Source organism: Pseudochaenichthys georgianus, unplaced genomic scaffold (genome assembly GCF_902827115.2).
Source record: "Pseudochaenichthys georgianus unplaced genomic scaffold, fPseGeo1.2 scaffold_473_arrow_ctg1, whole genome shotgun sequence".
NCBI lineage: Eukaryota > Metazoa > Chordata > Actinopteri > Perciformes > Channichthyidae > Pseudochaenichthys > Pseudochaenichthys georgianus.
In genome coordinates this window covers 143,440-163,516 of record NW_027263037.1, presented here as the reverse complement: position 1 = coordinate 163,516, position 20,077 = coordinate 143,440, and the positions used below count along the sequence as shown (strand labels likewise).

The following is a 20,077-nucleotide window of genomic DNA, read 5'->3' as shown; positions in this document are numbered from 1 at the left end:
GTCAGCGTAGTATTATTTTCTCAGGTCAGAAACAAATATATGCACTTTACTTTAATACGATATAAAACACAGAAAAGCAGGACGACTGTATATTTGATATTCTTGCATTGAAAGTATCAAATCACTTCTAAAATAATCTGTTTTGTCAAAAATATTGCTGCAGGTGAATCTAGGTGTGTGTGTGTGTGTGTGTGTGTGTGTGTGTGTGTGTGTGTGTGTGTGTGTGTGTGTGTGTGTGTGTGTGTGTGGGGGGGGTAAAGGGGTTTAGAGGGCCTGGGGTGCAGAAAGAGGGGCGCTCCCCTCCAGTGCTAGCCGTCTGAATTGTGTTTTTATTCAGAGAGGTTACGCTCTCCCGCTTGTCAAACCAGTTCCATCAAACTAATCCTGCCGTGTCGACGCCTCGGGACCCCGGGAGGAAAAGAGAGGGGGGGGGGGGTTCACGCTCAGAGTTTTGTCTTTCTGCTGAAGGCCTGTCAGAGCCCCTTCTCCCTGGACCTCTCGGGGCTTATGCAAAACAATGTTAAGATGTCATCTTTTCAAAGTGTTCTGCACACTCGCTCCCTGAGCCCCTCGTCCGAAGGCTTTTGTTTCTGCGGGTCTTCAGACTTCTGAGACTTCGTCTTGTGCTTTCTGTGTTCACGTAACTTTCCTTGTGAGGCTCTGTGCAATATAAACATATAGGCACTTCTGGAGTATGCAACGTGGCTTATATGTGAGGATGTGATCCGATAACACTTAACAGTCGAATCGAGTCAGATATGTGTCCTTGCTTCACAGAAGGACACATATAAAGACAAGAAACTGACATTTAACGATCACGGTACGTCCACACAGCGGCTTTTCAAAAGTCTTGAAAATCTTGGAGCTGGGCGTGTCTGACAGCTTGGGGATTCTTTGAGAGCAACAACCAATCACATGAATGTCCCGCCCCCGACATACAAAGCAAAAAACCCCGAGGATTTTATGCGAGCAATATATATATATATATAAACTCTCCAAACAGGCGAAACCCTACCAGTTTCCCCACTGTCTCTGCCTCCTCCCTCCATGCTGGTTCCTCCGGTTTGTATCCCGGTAATAGTTCTGGTCGTAAAGAACCGGGTGATTTGCTACCGTAACTTCTCGTTTGGAATATGAGGAAATGAACTGCGGTCTGGCTCTCCCTGCTTACACGCCGTTTGATTGGCTAGCGCTTCTACTGTCAGATTTGCATAAACGTGTTTGATTGGCTGGCGCTTCCAGCTCAGCTTCAAAAGTTGAACATTGCTCAACTTTGGAATCCTGGACATCCTGGAAATCTTCGCTTCGCTCCCCCACAATGCAGTTCGGCGAAAAGCGAGGCAAAGTGACGTCATCCCCATTCAAAGTCAATGGGCAGAGAATAGTTGGAAGATTCGTCTAAAGCTGCCGTGTGGACGTACCGTCACACTAAATCAATCCAAACTAGCTTTGAGGATCCTCTTTTGTGAGAAACTCGGACGCACTTTATTGAAAATGATGCATAACTCTGACAGGCAGCAGTATGTGAAGCCTGGGAAGCCAGATCTAACGAGCTGGAGTCCAGAATGCAACATATATTCCGCTTCTTCTTCATGTGTTGCCAGCCGAATCAACAGCAGCAGAGTCAGGGTCCTTAATCACATTCTTTCTGGTGTCTTAACGACGATCCCCTGGTGCATGCTGGGACAATTTGAGGAGTCTAAGAAAGGAGCAAGAAAGTGTGGAGAACGAGATGCGGCTTTGACTTTGCAGGGCTCCTTGACTTTGGGTCGTCACACAGGAAGCTGTCACGGCAGCGTTGCATATGCATGTTCTTCTGGAGGCCCAGATGTCCGAGCGGTCCGCACCTCGACCCTGAAGGAGTGCATCGATGCTGCTTCTGTCCGGCGTGCAGCTGCCTCCTGATTTAATATCACGCTGAGTGACAGAAAATTAAAACACGTTCTTTATCATCTAAAAACATCTGGTTGCAGCTGTGACGTTTTGCACGTCCAAAAGAAAGGAGAACGAAAGCCAAGTTCGTGACAGCAATGGATCAGAAATACATTTTCTTAACATCCAGAACTGGTGGAATAACGTCTCTGTAAAGGCTGCATGTATATGCGTTTACTGTAGTGACTGTAATTCCTCCTATTTTTTGCAAATGTCTGGCTCATTTTGCTCCGATGAAAAACCAAAGAACGAAAAGAAAGTATTGGAAAATCCCAATTAAGGCAATCTCACACATTAATAGGTCTTTAGATAGGATCATTTAAATTAGTGCATATTAACGTGAACAGCTGATGGTTGCTCATTTTCTGCTGAAAAAATTATAAATGTTTTAGTGATTTTATAAAATAGATGCTGATTGTTCCCCAGCTGATCTACGTGTTGCAGATCTACGTGTTGCAGATCTACAATCAGCTGAATATAAAGCCATCGTGATTATTGGGAAGCAGATTCCTGGCATCCTGGAAATCCTCCCGTCTCTGCTTTCGAGTTGAAGACATGACGTTAGTCTGCATGTGAAGATCAGAAGTACTTCATTGATCCCATTTGGACATGTTTGCGTTGAACATTAGAGAAAAGACTAGAAATAAAGAATGCAAAATGTAAACGTCTCAAATAGAAATAAAATAGCTTTAAAAAAGTAAGAAATATACAAAATATAAGCAGGACTTTATTAATTGTGCGAGGAATGGATTATTAAATATTAGATTGAATAATAAAATGTGCCTGAGGTTTCTTAAAGAAGTGCTTCCGAAAAACTGCCACACACACACACACACACACACACACACGCACGCACGCACGCAGAGAGAGAGAGGCATTTGAAATACTTGTACTTCAGTATATATTCATGCTATAGTATGATATTGAATGCATTGGCCACACACACACACACACACACACACACACACACACACACACACACACACACACACACACACACACACACACACACACACACACACACACACACACACACACACACACACACACACACACACACACACACACACACACACACACACACACACACACACACACACACACACACACACACACACACACACACACACACACACACACACACACACACACACACACACACAGAGAGAGAGAGAGTACGGCATGCTTCCACCCAAAGGAAGAACAACAATGCGCTGCCATGGAGACGGAAATACAACACGGGCAAAAAATAAATAAGCATCTGATAATCCGCCGCTTAATCCTCTTGAGTCGGATGTCAGAGAAATGAAGGCCGTTCTGCCGAGTCGGACTATTTTCTCATCGGGAGGCGGAGAAACCGAACTGTTTGTAAAAACCCATCTCTCTCTCGTGCGCACTTTGAGAGAGTTGTGTGTCTCCATAATATGTCTGCGTTGAGCCGCGGAACATCGACACCAGTTTGAGGAATATTTTGCACACGTTGGCAACTTGATCTGTAGATTACGCTGGAACTCACCAACAGCTTGCATCACATAACGCCTCATTTCCACGTTTAAACATTAGGACTTCCAACACACACATCAAGAGTGTCAGTGTCTGTGCTGAAGTTGGGAGGTTTGATGTTGATATCGGTTCGTTTTTTGTAACACCTTGTTTCGGACACTACGCAGACTTTTTGGGCTCATTTCCCAAAATTATACGTTCTGACTCCAGATATTTGACTCACTCGTCGTCGCTTTTCTTATTTCTACTTCTTTTCCTCCAAATGTTCACATTCTTTTCTCTAAATTATACTTTTCTCCACAAAAATAGGGTTCAATATATTTCCAATATAATATTAGAATAAAACATCTCAGAAACCTTGTAATACAAAATATAAATGTCTTAACGTCAGTAATGAAGTGAGGAAGTGTCCTAGTAAACGTCTTAATGTATCTTACCCTGTTCACCTGTAGCGCTTTTAAACAGAGAATCGGGGTCAGAGGTCACGTTGGGGTTTTTACGACGAGGCTTATATTTGCACATGGCGGCGTGTGAGCCGCGGAGAACTCCGTCTGACCCGGAGAGAGAGAGAGAGCCGATCGCCACCTCCCTCCGGGCCAAACCCTCCAAAGGATTCCTGACATTCCTCCGCTTCAATTGCAGCCTGCCGAGAGGAGTCCCGCAGACCAGCTCGCTGCTCGTCTGCGGCGCTTCTAAAGGCTAGACCTTCATCCCATCCAGGCTTTCCCTTGCAGCCCGCTGGCTACGGTCAGGAGGGTTGTTCCACGTCTGCACACGCAGTCACCCTAACGCAGAGTACGTTGGCAATAAACCTGTTCCTGAGTCTAAGAAGTTATTAGAACAGAAGTCACTTCCTTCACACGGTGAGGAGTTTCCCTCAAAAGGTCACATGGATGCAGCTCTGCACCTGTCCTTGTGGAAAACACGTGCTTTTCAGTTTGATGAATCGTTCCTTTACACCAGGGGCGGGCCACATCAGCATTATGGTTGCACTCGAAGGGCCGGTTGTAACTTTAAGACTATATAAAAATACATACATATTTAATATATATAAAAAATAATGTATTATATTATATTATTGCCTCTGCATTGGATTATTATCGGATAGGGTAATAACTTCATAATTAACTACGTCTGAAAGCAGAAGTCGAGGTCAAATAATTCCAAGTCTCTTCAGTGAGAATGTCACAAAATGATCTAAAAAGAAAAGCCAAATTCTGGAAAAACAAAAACAAAGAAGTGACATTTTGAAATAAAAAGTAACATTTTGGAGAAAAAAATCTAATTCTGAAAAAAAAAGCATATTTTCAAGAACAAAAGTCAAAAGTCAAATTTCAGATGCATTGTGGGACATGTAATTTATGGGCAACGTGCTTCTGTAAAGTAGCATGTAACCGTATAACAAACATATTATATTCTTTGCAAGCTCTTGTGGGGCCACATGAAATGAAGTCGCGGGCCGGATGTGGCCCCCGGGCCTTGAGTTTGACACCGAACGTACCTTACCGGGAGACTAAGTTACCTCTCGAGCTGGCTTTGGCTCTTTTCTGCGGTAACAAATGAAAATGTCCCCTCTGCGGGACGGATAAAGGCGTTCTGATTCTGATTCAATCAACGCCTTTCTGCGTCTGGAAAACTAGGAATGTCCTTCGATGGAAGACATGTGCTCGAAGAGGCCTTATCATATCTCTGCTGGATTCTGGATCTTTCTCTGAGGCAGACGGGGCCTTCCCTTGCCAGGGCCGGATTAACCATCTGAAAATTCTAAATATTGGTCATGTTGGTAGGATTGGGTAGGCGTGGTGTTACTTGTTGGGTTGGGGGGGGGGGGCCCATGAGCGCTCAGTGCCCAGGGGCCCCTGCAGGTACTAATCCGGCCCTGTCCCTTGCAGGAATGTGTTATTATTATTATGGAGAATGCAGTGAGGCCTGCAACATGTGTGTCCTTTGTGTTTTGAAGGTTTTCAACCTGATGAATTCTTGGAGTTGTCTTAAAATAAATAAAGACAAAGAGAACAACAATTCGAGTTGTCCAAGCGTCCTCTGTCCCCGCAGCGTCTCAGGCTCGGGCTAAAACCCTGAAGGACTTGACAGAGAGGAATGTCCCAACATAGAGACGCCTTCTGGATCTGTCTTTGTGCTAAACTTGCCTTTTCCTTCAGTCTGAATTATAAAGTGTCGCGTTTATAAACTAACTTTGCAATAAACCCGTTTCGGCAGTGATTCCTTTCGTCGTGGTAAACATCTGTTTCTACCGTTTGATAAATGCTCTCATTCAGACACGTAACACTCCGAGCACGGGACACGGCGGAGAAGCCTCTAATCTCCCTCCACGACACAGAGTCTCATAATGCCTGACGCCCTCTGCCTGATTGTCTCAGAGCGAGGATCTGACGGAGGATCCTACCTTGCAGCCCTCACAGGCGCTGACTCCATAGTGGTATCCCGAGGACTTGTCCTCACAGACGAAGCAGGGCTTGTAGACTCTGGGGGGGGGCGGTGGTGAGGGGGGGCTGGGGACGAGCTCCTCAGAACTGGTGCTCTGCGTCTCAATGGCTGCAGGGAAACAAACAAGAGGAGAGGATGAGGAGGAGGAGGAGGAGGAGGAGGAGGAGGAGGAGGAGGAGGAGATGTCTCAATGACTCATAAGGACATCTGGAAACTACAAGCAGGACAGATTTCACATTTTAAAGAAACATAACCGTCGTGTCGTGTTCGGGTCGTTAACATCGTGATATCCTCCCGTCTGCACGTGAACATCAACCTGCTGATCAGCGCTTTCGTTACACTGCGACTCGTTGAGTCCACGTTGCTGCTCCCGCTCGAGAATGACCTCCACGGGAAATGAATGGAGAACCCTGAGATATTACAAACCGACCACAACCGTGTCAATGCTGGAAACAACCTCCATTTCTAAACCCACAGTCGGGTCTATGTCGTAGAACAAAACAAGAGGAGAGGAGGAGGAGGAGGAGGAGGAGGAGGAGGAGGGGAGGGGAGGAGGAGGAGGAGAGAGGAGAGGAGCTGTCAGAGCCTGAAGGAGGAGAGGAGGAGGAGGAGGAGGAGGGGAGGGGAGGGGAGGAGGAGGAGGAGGAGGAGGAGGAGGGGAGGGGAGGGGAGGAGGAGAGAGGAGGAGGAGGAGAGGAGGGAGGGGAGGAGGAGGAGGAGGAGGAGAGGAGAGGAGGAGCTGTCAGAGCCTGAAGGAGGAGGAGGAGGAGGAGGAGGAGGACGGAGGAGAGGAGAGGAGAGGAGAGAGTCTGGAGGAGAGAGGAGAGAGGAGAGGAGCTGTCAGAGCCTGAAGGAGGAGAGGAGAGGAGAGAGGAGAGAGGAGAGGAGCTGTCAGAGCCTGAAGGAGGAGAGGAGATAGGAGAGAGGAGAGGAGCTGTCAGAGCCTGGAGGAGGAGGAGGAGGAGGAGGAGGAGGAGGAGGAGGAGAGGAGAGAGGAGAGAGGAGAGGAGAGGAGCTGTCAGAGCCTGAAGGAGGAGAGGAGAGGAGATAGGAAGAGAGGAGAGGAGCTGTCAGAGCCTGAAGGAGGAGAGGAGATAGGAGAGAGGAGAGGAGCTGTCAGAGCCCTGGAGGAGGAGGAGAGGAGGAGGAGGAGGAGGAGGAGGAGAGGAGGAGGAGGAGAGGAGAGGAGAGGAGAGAGGAGAGGAGCTGTCAGAGCCTGAAGGAGGAGAGGAGAGGAGATAGGAGAGAGGAGAGGAGCTGTCAGAGCCTGAAGGAGGAGGAGGAGGAGGAGGAGGAGGAGGAGGAGGAGGAGGAGGAGGAGGAGGAGGAGGAGGAGGAGAGGAGCTGTCAGAGCCTGAAGGAGGAGAGGAGAGGATAAAGGAGAGAGGAGAGAGGAGTGAGGAGTGAGGAGAGGAGCTGTCAGAGCCTGAAGGAGGAGAGGAGATAGGAGAGGAGCTGTCAGAGCCTGAAGGAGGAGAGGAGAGGAGATAGGAGAGAGGAGAGGAGCTGTCAGAGCCTGAAGGAGGAGGAGGAGGAGGAGGAGGAGGAGGAGGAGGAGGAGGAGGAGGAGGAGAGAGGAGAGGAGCTGTCAGAGCCTGAAGGAGGAGAGGAGAGGATAAAGGAGAGAGGAGAGGAGTGAGGAGTGAGGAGAGGAGCTGTCAGAGCCTGAAGGAGGAGAGGAGATAGGAGAGGAGCTGTCAGAGCCTGAAGGAGGAGAGGAGATAGGAGAGAGGAGAGGAGAGGAGCTGTCAGAGCCTGAAGGAGGAGGAGGAGGAGGAGGAGGAGGAGGAGGAGGAGGAGGAGGAGGAGGAGGAGGAGAGAGGAGAGGAGCTGTCAGAGCCTGAAGGAGGAGAGAGGATAAAGGAGAGAGGAGAGAGGAGTGAGGAGTGAGGAGAGGAGCTGTCAGAGCCTGAAGGAGGAGAGGAGAGGAGATAGGAGAGGAGCTGTCAGAGCCTGAAGGAGGAGGAGGAGGATGAGGAGGAGGAGAGAGGAGAGGAGCTGTCAGAGCCTGAAGGAGGAGGAGGAGGAGGAGGAGGAGGAGGAGGAGGAGGAGGAGGAGGAGGAGGAGGAGGAGGACTCATCTGGAAACTAGAAGCAGGACAGATTTCACCTTTAAAAGAAAAGCATGATTGAACCGTCGTGTCGTGTTCACGTTAAATCTGACATCATAAATACTGCGCTTTGCTTCTGGTCGCCTCGAGGCCTCGTGATATCTCTCAGTCAGCGTTCCAACGTATCAAACTGCTGAGTCATTCAACTTTGACTGGTTTCGTGAACTTTGTAAAACCTATGATCCCAAGTGTCCTCCAGAGGAGATGAGTGGGTAACCCTAGACTACGCTCATCCATAGATAGATAGCACACACCCTTATTCATGCAGACCAGTGACAACCTGAACGTTTACTATTACGTGCTTTACGTCGTAGAACTCAGCGTCCCTCCAGCTGGTGTGGACCTCAGACCTCAGACCTGATCTCAGGCACGCACACATTCAGAAAACCATCGACCTCAAGTCCTAACTCCTTTCCAGGTTGAAGCACTTGCTCCTGCAACGTCTTCAAACCAAATTAAATGATGGCTTCGGAGCAGAGGTCTTCTTCACTGTCTTCGTTGGCACTGCTATGCCTCTTTGCGTGTGAGCGCCACCACCTGTCGATCAGTGCAACAGCAAGCTAGCTGATCTCAAGTCCATCCAAAAAGATATTGCAAACCACCGGGTCAGATTGGCTGTTTCTACGGCAACACTTTATTCCTGCCGCACAAAAGCAAGACAGAAGACACACATCCCAACTCAATGTATGTCTCTGATGGACACACACTCTCTGGTTCTCTCACACGTCACCGACTGTTTAGCGACCTGGTCACGTGACAGAACAACAACATCAAACCCACTGGAGTCATCGTGCAAACAAACACTCAAAATACTGGACAACAAATCTGTTTTTTCGCATCACTGCCCGATACTCCGAAATACAACTTGCTAAGCTGGAAAACCTCGTTAAACACATGCTTGCCTTTTTTACAAGATTGTCATACGCACAACTGCCACTAGGGTAACAGCGAGAGCAGATTATTATTCCACTCAGAAAAAGTTCTTTCAGTCAGTCTTCATGTTCTGTTGAAGCTGCTCAGCGATGGAACTCGATCCCATCCAATCAGAGACCAGACCACGTTCACTTTGTTTACATCAAAACCCGGTTCGTGAGGAATCCGCTCCGCCAACACTGACCCGATCTCCTGCTCCGTACAACCCACCGCCGGTGTTCTAACATGTTCTTTTGTTTTAATGTTCTATATTTTAAATAGTTTTATTTAAGTATCCCAGTAATGCTTGTTTTAAATGTATTGTATTTACTTGTTTAAAATGAAATGTGTTTTCGGTTGACTTTTAAAGTCTGTCCAGGGACTACATGTGAAAAATTGCCTCTTGGCGAACTCTGGCACGTTTACAGAAATGTTCATTAATGTCCCCGTTCAATAAATTAATAAATAAATAAATGTATTTGGTTCAAGCCAAATTGTTATTATTTTTTTATTTCTATTCTTTATTCTATTTATCATGTTTCATCAAACCCCTGTAAAGCGTCTTTGAGCACCTGGAAAAGCGCTTTGAAATGAAATGTATTATTATTATTATTATTATTATCATCAAGCCGGTCCTGACTGCAGCTAGAGCAGACATCGTGTTCATGGGAGAAGTGGTTGTAATTTGCAGATTGAGGCGCGCCATCAGGACGGAGCAATCAGGACACACTTAGCACCTCGAAGCGAAAAGGAACCCGACTTTAAATAACTCCACTCTGTCCACGTGCACTCTGCATATCTGCGAAGAAAGTGGAAAGCAGTCTCTCCGGCATCTCGGCTGATTAGATTACTTTCTTCCGCACTTCATCAGCGTAAACTCAATTACTGATGGTCGGGGAGCAGCTCTTATAATTACTGGACCTTCGTCCTCGCATGGAATTCCCTGCCGGTTGAATCTAATCTGTGCATTCGCCCCGTGTGACTCTCTCTGCACACGTCGGGCTTTGCATTAGGCAACGTCAGCGGCTCGAGGGAAGAGTTAACAAGTCTGAAGCACACACAGAACTTGGATGTTTATATCTAATAAGGGGTGAACAAGTAAAACGATCACGAGGTTAATTAGAAAGAGATGATTCATAAACCTATCGATTCTCACTCTTATCTGAGGAGCTGCAGGAGAAGTCTCCGTGACTCGTTACGAAAGTTCTGCAGAGTCTTTAAGTAGACTTGCATAAAGCTGACATAATGGTGCTGCGTTGGGATTTAAGCCCCTGTCACACTGTCCCGAAATGTACACCCGATGGACACACGATAAAGGAAATGTTCAAATTCGGCTGTGATCGTAGCAACATCGGGCCGTTCGTGAGGGCATCGAAGCCATCGTATGACCGCCGGTGGAGTTTCTCAGGCTCCGGCAGCAACTTCGTGAGCGGCAACTTCGTAAGGCACTCGTGAGGGCATCTTGTCAAGTCGTGTCATCTTCGTGTTATCTTCGGTGCATTCACCCTCACTGATCGGGGCGAATGCCCGATGGCACCGAGGATAACACGATGCCCTCACGATGGCCTTACGAAGGGCAAAATGGACACACGAATTCAACACGAAAATGAACCTTCTCAAGGTCCTTCGGGCAATTTTTTGGCATGCCAAATATTTTTCCTCCGCTCACGAAGTTGCTGCCGGAGCCTGAGAAACTCCGCCGGCGGTCATATGATGGCTTCAGACGCCCTCACGAACGGCCCGATGTTGCTACGATCACAGCCGAATTTGAACATTTCCTTTATCGTGTGTCCATCGGGTTGTTTTATTGCACAACAAAATCATGTAAACATATTATGTAAACAACCCAATTTGTGTTCTGTGAAACTAAAAAGGATATAATATATTATTTTGAAGGAGAGTTGACAGGAAGTTGTTGTTGCTATGGAAACAACATGACGGAGAAAACGTAATATTTTCTACATATAAAGACGGATAAAGTAAAGAACAAAGTCTGAACATATCAGTACAGTATCATAGTACTTTAACATAATTGTTTGTGTTACTTTCGTTGCAGTTGTATGTCTTAAATGTAATGTAAATGTTGCCTTCGTGTGGTTCGGGGCCATCTTCGTGCGAAATTCACAATTCCATATTCGTGTGTCCATCGGTTGTCAATTTCGGGACAGTGTGACAGGGGCTTTAAGGAACGTTTTCCAGGCTGAATTTCAAGTGGGATTCAGAGTAAACCAGTATGAGGGGAAAGTCAGACGTGCTTTCTAAAGGACGGCCGTGCGTTCTGGTTTCTCCGTGAGGACAGACGTTAGTTGGTGTTGAAGGCGGGTCATCTCATCGCCGTTTCCTTCTGTCGTTGGCAGAGAGAAGTCAGCAGCTTGCACATAAAGCAGATGTATGGAGAGAGAAGCACTGGAGGAGAGCCAGTGTTGTGACACACAAGGCCATCTGATCTGGGGGGGGGGGGGGGGGGGGGGAAGCTGCTGCACTTAGAGTCCATGCAAGCGTTTGCCTTATAAAGTGGGCAGTGCAGGCTGGGATGGATCTTTAAACCGAAACAGTACTTTTTAAAACCACATTTTAAAGAATAGGCTCGAAAAGTACAAATGACTATATTTTCACCCACTAAAATGGATACATTAATAATCTTTTTTCTCAAAGCAATGATAAACCTGTGAGTTGGATGTAGAAGAGTCAGAATCAATATAGATGTTTTTATTTTAAAGTAAATTCAGATTGAACATAGTAAAAAAAAAAAAATTATAGTGTCCGTCCAAAAACATTACTTATAGTGAAAACTAACCTTGGATGATGGGATGGTAGACTAAAAGCTTTAAGAATCCAAACTATAACATATAATAAGTACCCTGTATCAAGATTGATGCAAAACAAGTGATATTTGACCTTTTTAGACAGATTTAGCACAAAAAAAACCCACTTCTGGGGTCATTTGGGTGCATTTTCCATTTCTCTGGAACCCATCGGTCGATTTTGATGATTGACACCTCTTTTGAACCGTCAGAGCCAATAGAATCGAGGGGAGGTTCCTACAATCCATCTAACCCTAACCCATTGGTGAATGAGTGATGTGCAGCCAGAATGCCCAAAACCGGAAGCTGTCATACACGCTGGTGGCTATCGTAGCAGCTAATAGGAAATCTCCGTTATTGACATAAATATGAAGATGGATTATCAGTAATCATTTCAAAGTGACAGACGCATTGGATTAACCTATGGATTAACCTTCAGCTGCGTTTTTATCGTTTTAATGTCATTGAACACGACTTTTGATCAGAACAACAGCATAGGTAAGACTTATTTTCCGATCTGTGGGATCTCAGCTTGCTAATCGATATCTTGTTTGTGCAGATCCGATATGTAATAAGGGTATTCTTCTGAGTTCTGTGCTAAGTGCGTTAGCATTTTTTCGCTCAGGGCTCATTTAGACGCTTCTTGTGAGACTTCTGTTTTGTTTCGGTAAAAATGGTTCGTATCGTCAGTTAGCTGAGTTTCTTCCCGTTAATCGGGTATGACACATTAATAGGTTTTTAAATGTTAAGAAGCCCTGAGACACAGTTTCGTGGAAAAAGAAGGCGGGGGCCTCCGGGTTGAACAGGTTCACTTCCTGTTTTCATTCCCAACTGTCAGATAAGAAGGCATGTGTTGCTTATTGAGATGAGCCAACAAAACAACAAAAGATAATGGTTTGGTTTAAAGCAGGGGTGTCAAACTGAAGGCCCGGGGGCCAAATCCGGCGCGTGACTTCCTTTTCTGTGGCCCCACAAGAGCTTGCAAAGAATATAATATGTTTATTATACGGTTACATGATGATTTACAGAAGCACGTTGCCCATAAACTACATGTCTCACAATGCATCTCAAATTAGACTTTTTTCTCAGAATTTGACTTTTCTTCTTCTAAATATGCATTTTTCTTAGAATTTGACACTTCCTTATTTTAAATGTCACTTCTGTTTTTTCATTTTCACTTTTTTCCCAGCTTTTCTTTTGAAATCATTTTGTGACATTCTCACGGAAGAAACTTGCAATTATTTGCCCCAGACTTCTGCTTTCAGACGTAGTTAAATATGAAGTTATTACCCTATCTGATAATAATTCAATGCAGAGGCAATAATGTAATATAATAATTATTTTATATATTTATATATAAGTTACAACCGGCCCTTTGAGTGCAGCCATAATATTGATGTGGCCCGCGATTACATTGAGTTTGACACCCCTGGTTTAAAGGAAGTAGGGTCCTTTTTTTACCAAACGTAGGTACAGTAACGAAAACGTACATGCATATAAATTGGGTCACGCTAAATGTTGGAGTGACACAAGACCATAGATATAAAGATAACTTGTCTGGTCTTGGCTCAGTCACGTGAAGACAGGAAGAAAAATAGCTCTGGATTCAACTTTGAGCACATTTAAAAAAAATGTGGACCTAAGGATTAAAATGAAAGCTACTCAAGTGTGCATACCGGAAAGCAAATTGACTTTAAAAAATGTTGATTTAGACCAGGGGTGTCAAACTCAATTTCATCGCGGGCCACATCAGCGTTATGGTTTCACTCAAAGGGCCGGTTGTAACTTTAAGACTATATAAAAATAAATATTTAATATATAACATCATTTATTTTATATTACATGATTGCCTCTGCATTGGATTATTTTCAGATACGTCTGAAAGCAGAAGTCTAGGGAAAATAATTGCAAGTCTCTTCAGTGTGCATGTCACAAAATTATTTAAAAAGAAAAGCCAAATTCTGGAAAAACAAAAAAAGAAGAGACATTTAGAAAAAAAAGTAACATTTTGAGAAAAAGGAAAATTCTAAGGAAAAAAAAGCATATTTTGAAGGAAAAAAGGCAAATTGAGAAAAAAGGCAAATTTGAGATGCATTGTGGGACATGTAGTTTATGGGCAACGTGCTTCCGTAAAGTAGCATGTAACCGTATAATAAACATATTATATTCTTTGCAAGCTCTTGTGGGGCCACATAAAATGAAGTCGCGGGCCGGATTTGGCCCCCGGGCCTTGAGTTTGACACCCCTGATTTAGACGAAGGTCAAAGGCAAAAGGTATTTTTGGGCTTCATAAAATCACATGACTGACACGGGAGTTGTAAATCCACTGTTTGGCCAATACGAAAATGTGCTTGAATGCCCGGCGCACTTTTTGGGGGCTCAAACAGGATGCAGGGGTGCAGGCTGTGTTTTGTCACTCTTTATTCTACGCCACCTGACTTCCTCTTCTGCTTTTGTCTTAAATACCATCACTACTGCTGCATTAAAACAAAGACAAATAAGGGTTGCAACAAACACATTGCACAGATTTCGTATCGCGCATTTTTGGCCTTTTATGTGTGAGATATGTGATCTCCTCCACCACTAATGTATCATAATCCTTACATGTCTGGTTCCCTTATTCATTTTTCTTACAGTTTCTTGTATAAAAGGGTTATTTTAAACCACAGCCATCCCTCGCTCCCTCTTCTCTCTGCAGAGACAGTAATATCTTTCCCGTATCAGTGAAAACAAGGTCGTTGAGACGAAGACGAGAACATATGACTACTGGAGCACAATAACAATGTATATTAGCCTTCCTCACACTTTAACATACATCGTGAGGGAAAATACTTTTGTTACTGATATGCCTTCGGAGCGTTTGTGATGGCTGGGTACTCCCGGACTGAGGCTCGCTGCCTATTTCAAACTCTACGGCTGTGACCACCTGCAGACAGATGGGACACATAAATGTGGATTCATTACGCCGCTCGTGTGTGTGTGTGAGAGGAGGAGGGGTGGTCAATGGGCACCTGTATATTGGCCATATCAGGTGCAGGGGAGCCTTTTCCATTTTATGCGTGATTAAACTTTGAGTCGACTTCCCCGCATGTTAACATACACAGAAAGCTCCATTAGAGGAATAAAGGCTGCTGACAGACAAGCGCACACGGCCAGTCTGGCATTAAAGGCAGGCGGAGAAAAATCTGAACTCTTAACCTCTGGCTGAACCTGAAACTGGGGTCAAACAGGACAGCACGTTCATACTGATGGGTAGGGGGAAACACCGGAGAGGGGGAAGTTTTTTATCTTCTTGGTTGAGTCGCTTTGGATAAAAGCGTCAGCTAAATGCAATGTAAGAGGGAGAAAGAGAGGAGAAATAGCTTCTCGGGTTATAGGACTGTCCAATGGGAGAGAGCCAATTGCCGACATGTTTTTGATTGACAAACAAAGTTTCCTCTGAACTGAGACTGAGTTTTGACAAATAACATTAAGAGGTGATGAGATAACCTCCTCGTCTGGATCTGATTAAAAGCCCTGATGTGACAAATCAATCACGTGCCATCGTTGGTTATATATTAGACTTTATAATCAAAGTCAATGCCACTTCTGAATGAAGAAATAACACAATCTCTTACAAAGTTTATAAGCAATACAAAAGTCAATTCAGACCGTCGCTAATGTCATAACTTTGACTAGAAGAGCAGTCGGAGAGAACATACCGGCACCAAGGTTGAAAACTAGTGTAATATTAACATCATAGTATTAGGGGTACCTGTGATTCAGATCCAGGAAAGAAATGTATGGGTTCTTTCTCGGCCCTTGATTTCACCTTCAACCAAGTTTCATGAAAATCAAGCCGGTAGTATTCTCGTAACCTTGCAGAAAACAGACAAAAGAACGTATTAAAACACACCTTTTGTAAACTGGAGATTTGGATCCAGAGCATAAATCAACGTGGCGTTCATGGCCTGCGAGAAAACCTATTCAACGTTGTTTGTCCTGTAATGTTGCTGACAAACAAACAAACAAACAAACAAACAAACCAATAACCTCCTTAATACCAAGCTTTATGAAAATTGGGTTTCTAACTGAGTAACACAAAGGGACATGATTGGGTGATGTGCACTGTGTAAACTAACCCCCCCCCCCCCCCAGATATATTGACCACAGACTGGCTAAAGATGTAATTATGCTTTATATGGTAATCATTTCTCCACAAGATATAATGCATGTGTGCAGATTGTGTTGCTGCGTGCTCAGAATGAAGTCATAAATGTAATTGAATAGAAAATGACCATTGGCGGTAGATTGTCTGCAGGCTCTTGGCAGAAACCGATCGCTCTTTAAAATCCCTGAATGTGGTCATCGGTGCAGCGCAGAGTGAGGGTTTCGGATCGCAGAACACGGGGGGAGAGCCGTCCGACCTCTGCAGCTCATCCAGAGTGCAGCGGCTCGTCTGGTCTTCAACCTTCCTGAATGTTCCCACGCCGCTCCTCCGCTCCCTCCACTGGCTTCCGGTAACTGCTAGAATCCACTTCAAGACCCTGGTGCTTGCGTACCATGCTGCGAATGGATCTGGCCCTTCCTCCATCCAGGACATGGTTAAACCGTGCACCCCAGCACGTGCACCCCGCTCTGCATCAGCCAGACGGCTCGCTGCACCCTCGCTGCGAGGGGGACCCAAGTTCCCATCAGCAGAAACACGTGGGTTTGCTGTCCTGGCTCCAAGATGGTGGAACGAGCTTCCATTGACATCAGGACAGCAGAAAGCTCACACACCTTCCAGACTGAAAACTCATCTCTTTCGACTCCACCTCGAGGATAGAACTGCTAACAAAGCACTTATATACTAACAAAGGACTGGCTCCTCTAAAGCCAGCTGAGTAGCACTTGAAATGCTTGGCTCGATGAAGCCTGATGTACTTTATGATTCTGTTTTCTTCAAGGTTGTGTCTTCCTGGTCGAATGTACTTATTGTAAGTCGCTCTGGATAAAAGCGTCAGCTAAATGCAATGTAATGAGAGCAGAGAAAACAGCGGGAAAGCGCAGAGATATCAGGGTCAAGAGAGAGGGGAACACAGGGTTTAAGAAGGAGGAGAAAACAGGGGGAAAGAGGGGAGGTGTCAGGGTTAATAAATACGAGAAAACGATGTTTAAGTCTGTAGAAAACATGGGGTACAGGGGGACAGAGGCGCACCACACATGGACACCCTAACAGCCCAGAATGAGCAGAGGCAGGCCGTGGGTGCATTTCTCCTCTCGGTGCCCTCCACCCTTCTCCACTTCCCAAAGTGTAGCGACATGTTAGACTCGGCACACACGGTGCTCAGGACCAACAGATGGCAAAGGATCTGTGGCGGCTCACAGGCCATTTAACACAATGATGCCGAATCCACAATGAGGACAAAGCTGCTGCTCCGTGACACAGAGAAACCCAGCGCTTCATTTCATCTTCAGATGAAAGAAATCAATGGAAAGGAGGAGCCGTTGATCTCGGTGATTGGATTTAAACCGGGCGAAGTATCACAGATCGGCAGAACAGACAGAGAGGAGGAGAGATGTTTCGTGTTTCTGTAAAAAGGAGAGTTTCTTTTAAAACCACAGGAATTTCTGGCGTTAAAAATAGTACTTTGAATCTGGTTTAGAAATGACTCAAAGACATGGGAGTGAAGTATACTTTCCTATATTATTAATATACATTATTTGTATTCGTAATATTTATTGACTTCATATCTGCCAATTGACTAATTGTATCAGAAAAAACGTCCCACTCTTAATCTCTTCAATTTTTGGGGTATTTTTGGGGGCCATGGCTTCAGAGGTTCCCAGGCAGTCATGTGACCTACCCTCCACGCAGACGTTCAAACACAACAGGTGCAGCAGGTCGCTCTAAAGCAGGGGTGTCAAACTCAATTTCATCGCGGGCCACATTCGCATAAAGGCTGCACTCAAAGGGCCGGTTGTAACTTTATAAATATATAATATATATATATAAAATAATGTATTATATTACATGATTGCCTCTGAATTGGAGTATTATCGGATAGGATAATAACTTAGTAATTAACTAAGTCAGAAAGCAGAAGTCCAGGGCAATAAGTCTCTTCAGTGTCACAAAACGAGATGCATTGTGGGACATGTAGTTTATGGGCAACAGTGGCATGTAACCGAATAATAAACGTATTATATTCTTTGCAAGCTCTTGCGGGGCCTCATGAAAGGAAGTCGCGGGCCGGATTTGGCCCCCGGGCCTTGAGTTTGACACCCCTGCTCTAAAGCTTCATAAACACTGACGACAAAAAACTACAAACATGGCGGAGGAGGGCGAGGCAGTTTGTAGTTTTTTTAGAAGATCTTTTGACGCAATAATCTCACTTTCTCTACCTGGGATATATAAAGACGTTTAAAAGGTCATGAGCATCAGGATATTCATAATTCATATTCAGACGGTTAATGAGAGGAGACCCTCGAGATCATCTACAAATATTTAAAATGTTATTAATAAAAAGTGTATTTGATATATATCTGGTTCCAAAGAAGAAGAATTAAAAGAATAAATATATTTAAATATTAAGAAATAAACTCTAAAAGTTGCTTTTGTGATCAATATGTTTTCATCCCCGTCTGTCCGCCTTCGATTTAACTTTTGATGTGGCTTTGGCTTTATTTCCATCTCGCCTTTTTAAGTTTTATGTCACCACGTTAAAATGTAAAAACAATCCTTTTTATGAAACAGGAAACGACTCCACAGGAAGCATCCTTTAAAAGCTACGAGTCTGCGCGTTCACGGAGTATTTGATATGTTCCACCGACACTGTCCAGTGATCAGAGATATCCCCCCCCCCTCGTTCACACGCCCACTCAATTAGCTCGCTGTGCTAACGGCTGCTAATGTCCACAACACAAAGAGGCCCCAATTATCACACACACACACACACACACACACACACACACACACACACACACACACACACACACACACACACACACACACACACACACACACACACACACACACACACACACACACACACACACACACACACACACACACCCCCCCCCCCCCCCCTAGGTGGTGTTTGTTGTGTGTCTGTGGATGTTATGAAGCTTCTCATTAGGACTTTCTTTGTGTTGCATTAGCAGCGCTGTCAACACAATGAATGGACATATTAAAATACTGAGTTTCCTAATTGAGGGCTTGTATTGTGAAACGGCCCTCGTTGCGCAGCCTCGTCCGTTACGCCGTTTCATCCGAGTAAATACTCCTTGATCCTCGTTAATGAACATCTAGACTTCGAGAGGAGGAGCTTCACCGGACGGCTCGCTGTCGATGAGGCTAATTAAAACCCAGGAGGTTTCATCGTTATCTGAGCGAATAGAGAAGCTTCACCTCCGCGGACCCCGAGAGGGGCTTCAGATCAAAGAGAGAAAACACACACATACAATCATGATGTGGAGGAAGGATGTGAAATATAATCAAGTGTTGAATCAGACTGTAGTTCCACCTGGAGTGAATCCACCAGCTACCCTGCAGTCTACAAAGTACTTCAGACTAGCTGCACCTCCACCAGCTACCCTGCAGTCTACAAAGTACTTCAGACTAGCTGCACCTCCACCAGCTACCCTGCAGTCTACAAAGTACTTCAGACTAGCTGCACCTCCACCAGCTACCCTGCAGTCTACAAAGTACTTCAGACTAGCTGCACCTCCACCAGCTACCCTGCAGTCTACAAAGTACTTCAGACTAGCTGCACCTTCACCAGCTACCCTGCAGTCTACAAAGTACTTCAGACTAGCTGCACCTTCACCAGCTACCCTGCAGTCTACAAAGTACTTCAGACTAGCTGCACCTCCACCAGCTACCCTGCAGTCTACAAAGTACTTCAGACTAGCTGCACCTTCACCAGCTACCCTGCAGTCTACAAAGTACTTCAGACTAGCTGCACCTTCACCAGCTACCCTGCAGTCTACAAAGTACTTCAGACTAGCTGCACCTTCACCAGCTACCCTGCAGTCTACAAAGTACTTCAGACTAGCTGCACCTCCACCAGCTACCCTGCAGTCTACAAAGTACTTCAGACTAGCTGCACCTCCACCAGCTACCCTGCAGTCTACAAAGTACTTCAGACTAGCTGCACCTTCACCAGCTACCCTGCAGTCTACAAAGTACTTCAGACTAGCTGCACCTTCACCAGCTACCCTGCAGTCTACAAAGTACTTCAGACTAGCTGCACCTCCACCAGCTACCCTGCAGTCTACAAAGTACTTCAGACTAGCTGCACCTTCACCAGCTACCCTGCAGTCTACAAAGTACTTCAGACTAGCTGCACCTTCACCAGCTACCCTGCAGTCTACAAAGTACTTCAGACTAGCTGCACCTTCACC

The 20,077-nt window shown here is 45.3% G+C and overlaps 1 protein-coding gene across 1 annotated transcript in view; it reads right to left on the bottom strand.

Annotated features, from left to right (window-relative positions):
- Positions 1 to 20,077, bottom strand: part of LOC117442778 (retinoic acid receptor beta-like) — a gene marked incomplete at its 3' end in the record, with an annotated part of 72,853 nt that overhangs the window by 47,327 nt on the left and 5,449 nt on the right. Inside the window, exon 2 of the mRNA XM_034078727.1 lies at positions 5,843 to 5,991. Coding sequence (XP_033934618.1) covers positions 5,843 to 5,991 — 149 coding nt within the window. The remainder of the gene's footprint in view (positions 1 to 5,842; positions 5,992 to 20,077) is intronic.